Here is a 12,777-nt window from a genome sequence, read left to right on the forward strand (position 1 = left end):
ATCGAGTGGCACTACATTATAGCCACTGAGGTCGGAAATGCTGACAAAGCTATTTCGAAAGGTGAATGCTGACAGAATTCAAAAATCAAGCCGAAAGGAAGAAAGATTTATGGACAGGACCTGCACAGAATTGTTATATGTAACTAACACACTTCAGCTGGGAATCCATCTTACATATCTACCTGCTACTCTATAAAAACAGAGGGTGGAATTTTCCAGCCCCCACGCCCACCGACATCACACCAGAATCATCCAGTCGGCTGAAAGTCAATTTCTTGTACCAGGCCCAGAAAATCTAGTTAACAGAAATGGGCAGGTTGCATTATGAGGAAAGGCTGGACAGGCTAGGTTTGTATCTGCTGGAGTTGAGAAGAGTCAGAGGCGATTTGAACAAAACCTTTAAAATCGTGAGGGATATTGACAGGGTGGATGTGGAAAGGACGTTTCCACTTATCAGAGAATCTAGAACTAGGAATCATTTCTTCAAAATAAGAGCTCGCCCATTTAAGACGGGGACGAGGAGAATCTTTTTCTTGGAGGGTCATCAGTCTCTGGAACTCTCTTCCTCAAAAGGCAGTGGAAGCAGGGTCGTTGAATATTTTTAAGGCAGAGAGAGATAGATTCTTGATTAACAAGGGGGTGAAAAGGTTTTTTTGTGGGGAGGCAGAAATGTGGGGTTGAAGTTACAATCAGATCAGCCGTAATCTTATTGAATGGCGGATCAGGCTCAAGGGGCCAAGTGGCCGACTCCTGCTCCGAATCCGTATGTTCGGATGTATGCATGTTCGTATCTTGCCAATAGGCTTTTTGACACCTTGATCAAAATGAAGAAAAGCGCCATAATCTGCTGACCCCTGCAAATTCTACTTGTTTTTAAAAATTCTGCGAATATCACTAGCAAGACAAGCGTTGTTGCCCATCCTTCGAACTTGCTGGGCCAATTCAGAGGGCAGTTGAGAGTCACCCACATTGCTGAGTATCTGGGGTCACATACAGGCCAGACCAGGTAAGAGGTGGCAGATTTCTTGCCCTAAAGGACATCGGTGAACCAGATGGATTTTATGATAATCAATAATGGTTTCACCGTCATCATTCGACTTTGAATTTTAGATTTGTACTGAGTTCACCCTGTTTGTGAACCCAACTCTCTACTCACCTGATGAAAAAGCAGCGCTCCGAAAGCTCGTGCTACCAAATAAACCTGTTGGAATTTAACCTGGTGTTGTGAGACTTCTGACTGTGCTCACCCCAATCCAACGCCAACATCTCCACATCGTGATTTGAGCCCAAGTCCCCAGAGCATTAACCTGGGTCTCTGGATTACTAGTCCAGTGACAATACCACTACACCACTGCCTCCCCTTTACACATCAACATCAACTTACTGGTGTAAAATCAATGGGAAAGTAGCATGAAGTGACCTCAAAGAGTTCCTCCACAAAACTTCCTGAAAACAGAAAGATATATATAAATAGTTGAGCAAAGGACAAACTAAAATGGATAGCATCTAAATAAAACACAATTTTTAGTACCTTAAATTAATATAAACCAAGCAGGTTGTGTTTATCAATCCAAACTGAGTTTTTGGAAAAAGATTTTTAAAAATATATTAATTTCAACTTCACTCTCTTCCCCTGCTCAGGATGCTGACTTTATATACTGGGGTGTGGTTTCACATGCATGAGGAACCCTGTGTTGACTGATCAAGATGCAAGTGTCGGCTCAGTGGACAATACTCTCACCACTGAGTCTTAAGGATGTGGGTTGGAGATCCGTTTGAAAGACTTGAGCACTTAACCCCAAATAACACTGCAATGTAATAACAACTGTACTGCTGGAGGTGGAGGCATTAAATCGAGGGCCCATCGACCCTCACAGGTGGGTCTCAAAGATCCTAAGGAACTACTCGAAGGTAAGCAAGGGAGTTCACCCGGTTACCTGGAATATTTATCCATGAACCAACATCATGAAGAAAAGATCGTCTGATCATAAACACTAGCACGTTGTGGGATTTGGCAGCCACATTTCATATATTACAGCTATGACTATATTTCAAAAGTTTTCAATGTGTGTGGAAAGCTTTGGGGTTTCCTAATCGAAAGGTGCTATATAAATGCCTTATTTCCCTTCTTTTGTTTAACTCCAGTGGTCAATCCTCCCAAGTTAAGCATAGACAATGAACATCAGCAGTTTGTTCAACAACAAGGAAATATCACTGTCTGATCATGTTTTCATCCCATGTCTACACAAGAATATTTTAAAACAGAGGGCATTTCTGGATATTGATCAGAAGCAGGAACCCTAGCTGATACTATTCCCACATTCCAGAATCTGGGACATTAAGGACAATTGCAAAACCCTTTGCTGGTTGGGTTAGATCCTGCAACTGCATGATTCAGTTGGATACTGGGGAGGCTGCTCATTTATTCAGATGATATCAAGAAATTAATGGAAATTAACTGCCTGGAGTGATATTGGCGGAGGAGAGGGAATGAAGAAAGGTAGCTACATCTGTCTCATAGCCTAGCAGGAAAACAATCTAGGCTCCCACACAGCAACTTTGATGAGCTGTTGGAAATTGAACTCACTCGAACACTAAAAATAAATGCATGTGCTGACAAGGATGTCAGCAGGTTTCCACTGAAGGAGAATGGTAGATGTACAAAGTTTTTGTACGTAGTACAGCCAATTAAGAGATGAAAACAGAACTAATGTTACCTACTGCCCTAATTAACCCTGTTAGATCTTAGGTGATTTAATTATGAGTATGACACGTGAAGTGGATTCAACAATATGTATTTGGGTACAATTTGTCCACTAGGTTCTTTTATCTAGCTGTGTCTTGGAATGCTAACAGCTGACTCATGCAGAAAAATACATACCGAGCTCATAATTGTTGATTATAATGTTTCTGGAGATCTGAAAAGCCATTAATAAATTCCGAGGATCCTTCTCTCCATCCATTGCTTGAATAAAACCAAATGTGAAGTCCGCTGCCAAACCCTTTAGCTCTAAGCACAGAAGAATTAAACAGTTTTACTTTGTGATAAATTTCACAAGACACGTACAGTTCACAGCTCAGTATCTCACTCAGAGGCAGCACAATAGGTGGATACAGGAAAATAAAATGTGTCTCACTGTTTCAGTAGGAAGTACTCAAGGTCGAGGCTGATGAATATTACGGGGACAGCATAGTGTGTGTAGCTCTTTATCCATCATTATCGAATCATTACCACATTGTGTTGAGTTTACTGTATGCAAACAGTGTTTCCTTACATACAACAGTGACTATATTTCAACAGCACTGTATTTCATTGGCTGTAATGCATTTTAAAGTATCTTGAGATTTTGAAAAACACATATACATCTGTGGATCTGGACTTATAAACAGGTCCTTTCCTAGTAAAGAAGTTAAAGGCATTGCCATACAAAACAGGTAGTCACTTAATCTGTGCTGAGCTTGCCCATTTCAACAATACAATTGGGCTAACAGGCAGAGATCCCACTGCAAATCATTGTCCAGTGGTCCCTACTACAAAGCATAAGTTTCTACACCGGAAGAGGACAGGACCAGACTGGGCTATTATATTGCTACTGATGAAATAGCCACCACCTGCTTGACTAGTTGTAACAATTCGCCCAACCATTTTGCCAATTCATGTTGTGCAGAACTGATCACAGGTAAGATAGAGTGTAAAGGGACATCACTGTTATTTGTCTTGGGCAGACCCTACATACGTGAACACGGCAACCCGTGAGGACAGAACCTGTGATATATATCACACGGCAGCTCAATGCACTTAGACAAGACAGGCAAGCATTATTCTTGGCTTACTTTCAAGCAAAACAGTGCAGTCAAGTTTACTGATGTGCATGCACAGTTGGTCTTAAGGCTGTGCACTACAGTGCACTTGGTCTGAGGTGGCAAATTTATTTCATTTTCGACTTGATCCATTTATGCCACGATATTGATTCAATACATGACTGAACCATAAACATTTGAAACACGTCTGTACTGTAAACTCATTGAAGTGCAAGCGATTTGGCAGCACAATTAACAATGCCATGAACCATGCAACAAATCTGACTATGCAAGAAATTTGTTCGAGCGCATGGTTTCAATTTTGGTGCGCCTTCATTCCAAATCAAACAGGAAGAGGTACTTGATGAGTTTGAACTCCTCTATTCCCAAATATCCCACCAAATCTACCGAAGACACTGAATCATCAAAAGTGCACCTAGCTGATCTAGCACACGCATATTGAGATTCTGAATGACCTGCCTTATTCTCTCATGCAAAATGAGTGTGCTACAGCATTGGGGGCCTGAAAACCAACCTGGCATGTCCATCAGTAGCCCTGTCAAAGGGACGGGAATAGTCATCCTTAACAAGTGTGACAGTATCAACAAAATGGACTGTATTTTTTGGAATTAACGATTGAATCAAAGATCAAATCAACATTTAAGAAAGGGTGGCGAACTGATTTAAGGAACGGAATATAGGTAAAAGTGAACAGGGCAGACATATGCTGTGTAGAGGATAAATGCCAATGTGCACTGGTTGGGCTAAACTGTTTGTTTCTGGATAATTCTAGGTGCATGATCCTGGATTAGGTCAGTGCTAATGACTAATCTCAACTAGGTCAGTGCTAATGAAATTGTAGGTAGATAACTTCCTGTGGTCTAGATTTACAAGCTGGTGAATGACGTCTTTGTCAGATATAATGCAAAAAAGATAGAGGTGGAGGATTACATAAAGTTAAACCATGGTCATAAGGTATGGAAACACAGATTCAAACTCCTCATTCAAGGCTGATGTCATGTGCTTCATTTCATAAAACATGAATAACATATGGAGTTGCTATGAGATATGAGTGGGTAATTGTTTGGAAAACAGAACAGAAAGTAAAGATAAAGAAATCATTCTTTGATTGGCAAAATATGGAAAGTGATGTTTCTCACAAATCGGAGACTCAGTTTTTCCCTTTTCAATTAATTCAAGTTTGCAGGTAACAGTACAGAATGCACAATAAATTGAGTGGATCGTTGGAGGACATTACAAAAGGGACACGGACAGACTTAGCGGTCAAAATCATGGAAGATGGAGTTCAAAGTGGGGAAGTATAAGGGCATTTACTTTGCATCCGAGAAAGACCATTCGGAATATTTTCCGAATCCGTGAGACTAGAAGCCATGAGGAGCAGAGGAACGCAAGATCCACGTACACAAATCACGAAGAGCTAGTGCATGGACATAAAAGGTTGGCCTTAATCACAAGGAGATGAAGAAATACTTCAGCTATTAAGCGTTTTGGTCAGACCTAAGCAAAGATACATCTGCCTTAGACATGAGGCAGTATGCATTGGCCAGAGCCTGAAATATTACAAGGACAAATTGCATAAACCTGGCTTATATTCCCTGGAGATGTAAAGGTTAAGAATGATTAAATTGAGTTATTTAAAACTATTATGAAGCACAGTGAAACTATTTCGAGTGGTGGTGGAATCCAGGGCAATCCTTGAATTAGAGCCAGGCCAATTAGTTCTGAAAGCAGGAAATAACTTTTCGTGCAAAGAGTAGTGAAAATCTGGAACTTGCTCCTTGAAAGGTTGTGGCTGTGAAGGGGGGTCAATGACACGTCCAAGACAAAAGATTGATACATTTTCAATCAGTAAGAGCATCAAGAGTTACGGAGTAAAAGGTGTTGAGATGCAATGAGTGGCAAAACAAGCTTCTCCCTTCCCAAGTGATGGATTTCCAACTGTAGTTGTGGAAGCAAAAAACCTTGGAAAGCTTTACAAAACAGTTGGTTGCTCTGATGGTGTGGGGGAGGGAGACAGTCAAATTTTCCTGGCTACACTTATCTGAATCGCCTCCCTTAATCCAAATCCAACAAGTGATGGTGCAGAATAGAAACTCCCTTTAAATTAGGAATGAGGTACAACAGAAATAATAAATTATACCTTGCTCCCTGGTGTCCATAACATTTGCGATGATGCTGTACACGGAATGTCTATCAGACTGCAACAGGGACTAAAAAAAGGAAAACACACATTAAGAGCGAGCACAAAATACCCAAAGCCTGCGCCCACATAAGACTGCAAAGTACAAGTTATTTGGTACATTTACGGTAGCAAAAGGTCTCAACAAGTGCAATATCAATAAAAACAGTTTCGACACCAAGCCATAGAAGGAAAATTCAGCAAAAAATAACAAAAAGTTAATCAAAAAGATAAGTTTTTAGTTATTGACTGTGAAAACTATCAGAGTGAGGTGGAGGTAGCTAAGAGCCACCAATGGATTTAGTCTCATCACCCCACTCCCAGCACCCCTCCCCACTACCCCCTTAACCAATAACAATGGATAATGGCTCCAGTGCCCAGAACATTTATTTTTAATTCATTCATGGGATGCGGGTACCACTAACTGCACCAGCAATTATTTCTCATCTCTAATTGCCCTTAAACTGAATGGCTTGCTAGGCCATTTCAGAGAGCATTTAAGAATCAACCACATTGATGTGGACTCACATGTAGGCTAGATGATCTAAGGATGGCAGTGAATTCAAATTTCATCAACTGCTGTGGTGGGATTCAAACCTGGGTCCCAGGAGCTGGGTCTCTGTATTACTAGCTCCATGACAGTACCACTACATCACCACCTCCCTCTTCCCCTTGCACTACAGACCTTAATGGCCCATTAGCTAACAACTTACATCACAGGACAATCCCAGGATCGTTACAATAAAAACAAAGTGACAGATGTTGACAACTCAGTCAGTCTCGGAAAAGAGAAAAGACAGTTGTTCTAACACCTCTGCGGGTGTATCAGTTTTTAAACCCAAAATGATAACTCAGGTTTCTTCCTTTCAGCAGCTCTCTGTCGTGCAAGACTTCCTGACATTTAACATGTGAAACTCACCTGGACGTGTACCTCCTGGAACAATGCCTTCAGAACCGCTACAGCCAATCCTTCTGGCAGAACGGAGCTCATACTCTATGGAAAACAGGTAAAGAAAATTAGTTAAAGCAGAAAGACTGGAGTGATGATAGCCTGCAATACACCCCACTCCACTATCTAACTGCTCATCCAATAACTGGAAATTCTATTAAAAATATTTTTTTAATTATTCGGCTTCCACCTAAGGAACTATGATGAAAGATTATTGTCCTTAATAGTCAACTCTTGCTCTCTCCACATCTGACCAGCTTCCTGTGTTCTCTGCTTTCATTCCAAGCTTCCAACATTCATCGTATTTGGTTCAATTTTCTTAATCTCAATTCCCCCACAAGTTTGACTAACTTGACAACTATAGCCTTCGAGAGCTGTACGCGTTCACAGCAAAGTAGTTTCTCTCTGGATTTGGCTTTAGTTAGTTTAGACTGAAGTCGAAGCTTTGGTCTCCTTGTTCTTTATTACCCTGTTGGGTGGAAGGATGGCTCTCCCTGCAACTAGGTGAACAGCACAATACACAATGGCTCAGATGAGATCTTGTACAGCAGCAATCCAGCCTATTTTTGATTTACACTCTCTCTGCCCACCTTGCATCTTCTTGTCATATTAACTTCAGTTAGAAGAACATGCATTTTTTTTAATGCTATTTCTACATCCTTTGGAGGTCCCAAAGCCAATGAATTACTTTGAAGTGTCGTCACTGTTGGCATGTTGAAAAATTCTAAACATGGTGTAAACGGTTTGATACACTCATCACTTTCCTGATTAGCGAGCTGCACCTCTGTTACATTTAACTTTGTGCCACATGCGGGTTGTGGGCCACAATCTGGCTCACCATGCCTTTTTGTTCAGCCCATGGACTCACTATTCAAAATACAGGAATTTAGGTGAGTGTGAGGGGATGAGTGGGCAAGGAGGGGGGGGGGGGGAAAGAGTGTCAGTGAACGAGGTGAGTGAATGTCAGTGACTGAGCACGAGATTGACTATGTGAGATGATCCGGAGACTGGGAGTGAACCAAAAAAAACAGACCTTTCCCCTGCTCCACCCTCCCCAAAAACCTAGCCACAAAGCATGCCAGGCGAGGAGGAAAACTCAGGCTGAAAGGCAACCTACTTTTGATCCCCACTTTTAGATGAATTCCACTGGGCCCAGCTCAGACCATGCATCGCCAGAGACAAACGCAATGTTAGTTGGACCCAACTCCTTAGCTCAGCCCTGGTCATCACTTCTTCCCTGGTGACCAGGACTTTGGCCTCATCTGTCTCTCTCTAGCTCCACTTCTTCAGGGGAAAGGCCAAAAAAGATGTTATTGGTTAACTCTGCTAGACACTTCATAATGGTCAGTTTTAATTGTTCATTTTTAAATGGTCAATTTATTGCTGTGAGATTTTTTAAATTCATGGCTAATGTGCCAAACCTTATCTTTCTGAGAACTTTGAGGAAAAAATTGAAACTTAGCCTCTCACGTGAAAAGGTTGGACACCTCTGATTTAACACATACTTTCCTCTCTTTTGTTCTCTGATCAGTATCAGTCACACTTGTTTTGACACTGACAATGTCTCAATACTGCTGCTTTTCTGAGGTTCAGACTGGAGAGAGAGAACTCCAAGGGCCTGATTTTACCATTTTCATTCTAAGTGCTGAATCTGGGCGCAATTCAGATGTGACTTGGAAATCTGCTTTCAGGCGCCCCTATACGCACTCAGCCTGAAAAAAAAAAGCGCGGGTCTGAATTGCGCTGTGGGCGGGGCTTAGCGCGCCCAAAACGATCGGAGCTCTGAACTGCGCATGCGCCGTTAGAAAGAAATTTGAAAAAGTGCCCCCGTGTTAGATCGTTCCCGGGCCGCAGAAAGCGGCCCGGGAGCGATGGCCCCCACAGACATCACTATCCCCCTTATCCATCCACCCCCTCGCTCCCCAGACTGATCGCAACCCCCTTCCCCCCCCACCGATTGCCCGCAGAGTGACAGCGGACCTCCCCCAATCAGAGATCCATCTGCCCGCCCCCACCGGTGAGCAATCGGGCCTCCCTCCCACCAAAGATCTATCTGCCTGCACCGCTTCCCCCACACCAGTGAGCGATTGCCCGCCCCCCTCCCCCCACCAGAGATACATCTTACCCGCCTCCCTCCTTCCCTCCAGAACGATCTGGCCTCACTTCCCCCCCCCCCCCACCCCCCCAGAGAATGATCAGGCCTCACTCCCTCCCCACCCCCCCAGACGAACATCTGACACGCCTCCTCCTCCTTTCTCCCGCCCAGAGAATGATCTGGCCCGCCTCCCTCTCCCAACCAGACAATGATCGGCCCTCCCCCCCACCACCAGACAACGGTCGGCCCCACCCTCCGCCACCAAACAACGATGGGCCCTCCTCCCCACCACCAGACAATGATCGGCCCTCCCTCCCCAACCAGACAACGATCTGGCCTCACTCCCACCCCCCCCCCTCCCCCGAGAATGATCTAGCCTCACTCCCCCCTGCCCCTCCAGAGAATGATCTGGCCTCGCTCCTGCCCCCCCAGAGAATGATCTGGCCTCGCTCCTGCCCCCCCAGAGAATGATCTGACCTGCCTCCCTCCTCCCCCCCACCACCGATCTGAGTCAGAGGGCCGTTGGAAGCACTGAACTCGCCTCTTCAGCAGCTGGAGCGCTCGATCCAGACTTTTGTTCAGCAGGTTCATTTTGGCGCGATTCCTGATCGGCAAACGCGGTGGTAAAGGGGGAAATGCTGATAAAATTGGGCGGGCAGTTCATTAATTCAATTTAAATGTATGCAAATGCATTTAAATCGCTGTTGCGCCCGTTTCAAGCGCGATTCGGATCACGGCCCTTCCCGGGTCTCAGTAAAGTGGTCATTTACGTGGACGCGGATTGCGTTAATGGCCTCACATCCGACTTTACCACGTTTTTGCGCCCGCTGGTAAAATAGGGTCCTAAGTGTGCTGCTACTAATCTGGGAAGTTCAATACCGACACTTGATGAAAACAATTGCAAGGGCAACAATTTTCATCTCAACAAAATAAACAGAAAAAATCCTCACCAGGGCTTTCAAACCTTGCAGTACATGTGGTGTGATAAGGTGATGATCCTTCAATCGATCTATATAGAAGATAGACAGTACCTCCACTGAAACAAAGAGATTTGCATTAATATTGAACATTCCACAACCACCAGATGTCTCAAAACATGTTATAGCCAGTGAAGCACTTCTGAAGTACGATTGCTGTCATAATGTCGGAAACATGGCAGCCAATTTCGCACAAAGCAAGCTCTCACAAAAGTATTGATAGTGACCATATGTTCTGTCTTTTCCTAGGTTCGATGAGGAATAAATATTGGCCAGGACATTGGGGCGAACATCCCTACTTTTCTTTCAAATAGTGCCAGGGATCTTTTATGTCTAGCTGAGCAGGTAGTTGGGCCTCAGTCTAATTCCTCATCTGAAAGACAACATTTCTGACAGTGCAGTTCTCCCTCAATATTGTGCCAGAGGGTCAGTGTAGACTTATGTGCTTAAGCCTTGGAGTGGGACTTAGACCAAGTACCTTGTGACTCAGAGATGGGAACGCTACCTACTGAACCACGGAAGGACATAAACATTAGCTTAAAGTTACAATAATTTTCCTTTAAAATTTGCTCGAGGTATTGACAACACCAGCAGGATCCATCTCTGGCTGCCCAAGGTGGTACAATGGAGTGGTCTGCACTTCAGAGGACGTTGGAACTCAACCACATAGCGTGAGAAACATGGTCACATATAGGCTGGGTAGGGGCTGCATAACATTACCGAATCGGCTTGGAATTTACAACATTCTGATAGTTTTCACAGTCAATGACTAAAAATGATCCAAACGAACTTCAAAACCTCAGTTAAAGTCACGACAAAGTATCCTCATCTAAAATCAGTATAATCACTAAATTTGTTCAGCTGGGAATGTTGAACATGCAACTTCAGTGCAGGACCTGAGTGTTTACTCTAAGTTGACAGTCCAGTTTAGTGCCTAGGCCCTAGGGAGAGATGAACAGTTGAGGGGGGAGGGGTTCCAATCCTTTGGATGATGCAAAGCACCACGTCACAAAATGGCTGCTCCCAGGCTGCATCTTTTCTGAAGCATGAAACAGAGCATCGAGACGGCACCAGTGAGCAGCTGAATATATTACCAGCAGTTTTGTAGTGAGAACCATTCCCTCAAGAGAACAATAATCAAGCTATCGGGGAAGGAAAAGTTGCCTTCCTGCAGCTGGTTAACTCCGAATCAGTTGATCTCAGTTAAAATAAATAGAATCCCCCTGAAAAGTAGAAACCTTTATCCCCACCAGTGACCATATTGTCCTGTCCGTCAGCCCTCGAGTCCAGAAATAGATGTCTTTCACCGGAGAATGAAATTACCTCCACCCTTCACCCAACTACCTCAAAAACGTGGACTTATCTTCATTAGCACATTGCTGCATTGATGTGTATTCACCATATTTTTTCTGATATCTTTCTGAAATGCTTTGTCGATAACACCCTTATCGTTATAAAACAGCTTACCCCTGACACAGTGTGAGCACCACCACAGAAGATTGCCCAGCGTGTATACTTTCCCCACACAGACATCTCTTCCTTGGATACTCCAATCCCTTCAAGCTTAGCTCTGTTTTTTTTTCCTGTGAAGTCACAGTGACAGATGGCTCTTCCGCTGCAGCTGAGAAACGTGCCAAATTCATTTCCAACTATAACAAAGCCTATCCATTCACTCCCATTGTTTTACTGAGTAATTTCACTCAGAAATTAGCTGCTGGAGGAACAGAGTGCACGCTGCCATCAGCATTCAGGAGAAGGTCACCTTGCGCCAAATCCAACCAGACCAAAAAACAACTCTCACCAACTTTTACAGATGCACCATAGAAAGCATTCTTTCTGGTTGTATCACAGCTTGGTATGGCTCCTGCTCAGCCCAAGACCGCAAGAATCTACAAAAGGTCGTGAATGAGGCCCAATCTATCACTCAAACCAGCCTCCCACCCATCGACTCTGTCTACACTTTACGCTGCCTCGGAAAAGCAGCCAGCATAATTACCCATGCACCCAGGACATTCTCACTTCCACCTTCTTCTGTTGGGAAAAAGATACAAAAGTCTGAGGTTACGTACCAATAGCCTCTTCCCTGCTGCTGTCAGACTTTTGAATGGACCTACCTTGCAGTAAATTGATCTTTCTCTATATCCTAGCTATGACTGTAACACTACATTCTGCACTCTCTCCTTTCCTTCTCTATGAACGGTGTGCTTTGTCTGTATAGTGTGCAAGAAACAATACTTTTCACTGTATGCTAATACATGTGACAATTATAAATCAAATCATTTTAAAGGCAGTTGCAGTAGTGAGACATACAAACTATGGAACATCAATGCCCTCCTGCCCACCACCTCTATGACACTGCTTCCCAAACTATTTTCCAATGTGCCCTATTGTACTACTTGAAAATTAACATGACCCCAGATGCCAGCGAAAACAAAACTGCAGGAAAGCATTGCAAAATGATATATTTTTTTAATGTAATCGGTAAATAAGGTGCTAATGTCCATTCTAAACAGTGACATGATTGATTGCAAACCAAAAAATGGACATCAGCACCATCTCTACTTATTACATTTAAAAACAATTCATTTAGCATCTTCTGAATCTGCGCACAGAATTCTTACCTTCTTTTTGATTGAGAGAGGAATAAGACAGCAGCAGGACCTGAGACAGGAGCTGTACCCCTCGTCCTCTTGTTCTTGGTTCGGAATTTGTTAAACATTTTCTGCAAATTGAAACAATTTTTTAAAAAGTAGTT

At 43.4% G+C, this 12,777-nt stretch overlaps 1 protein-coding gene across 2 annotated transcripts in view; it reads right to left on the reverse strand.

Annotated features, from left to right (window-relative positions):
• Nucleotides 1-12,777, reverse strand: part of mms19 (MMS19 homolog, cytosolic iron-sulfur assembly component) — a 90,169-nt gene that overhangs the window by 63,939 nt on the left and 13,453 nt on the right. For both annotated transcript variants that reach the window (XM_078223080.1, XM_078223081.1), the window contains 6 exons: nucleotides 12,644-12,744; nucleotides 9,996-10,081; nucleotides 6,921-6,995; nucleotides 5,963-6,032; nucleotides 2,882-3,010; nucleotides 1,385-1,446 (listed from right to left, as the gene is read on the reverse strand). In XM_078223080.1, coding sequence (XP_078079206.1) covers nucleotides 1,385-1,446; nucleotides 2,882-3,010; nucleotides 5,963-6,032; nucleotides 6,921-6,995; nucleotides 9,996-10,081; nucleotides 12,644-12,744 — 523 coding nt within the window. The remainder of the gene's footprint in view (nucleotides 1-1,384; nucleotides 1,447-2,881; nucleotides 3,011-5,962; nucleotides 6,033-6,920; nucleotides 6,996-9,995; nucleotides 10,082-12,643; nucleotides 12,745-12,777) is intronic.

The sequence above is a fragment of the Mustelus asterias genome, chromosome 11 (assembly GCF_964213995.1).
Source record: "Mustelus asterias chromosome 11, sMusAst1.hap1.1, whole genome shotgun sequence".
Classification (NCBI taxonomy): domain Eukaryota; kingdom Metazoa; phylum Chordata; class Chondrichthyes; order Carcharhiniformes; family Triakidae; genus Mustelus; species Mustelus asterias.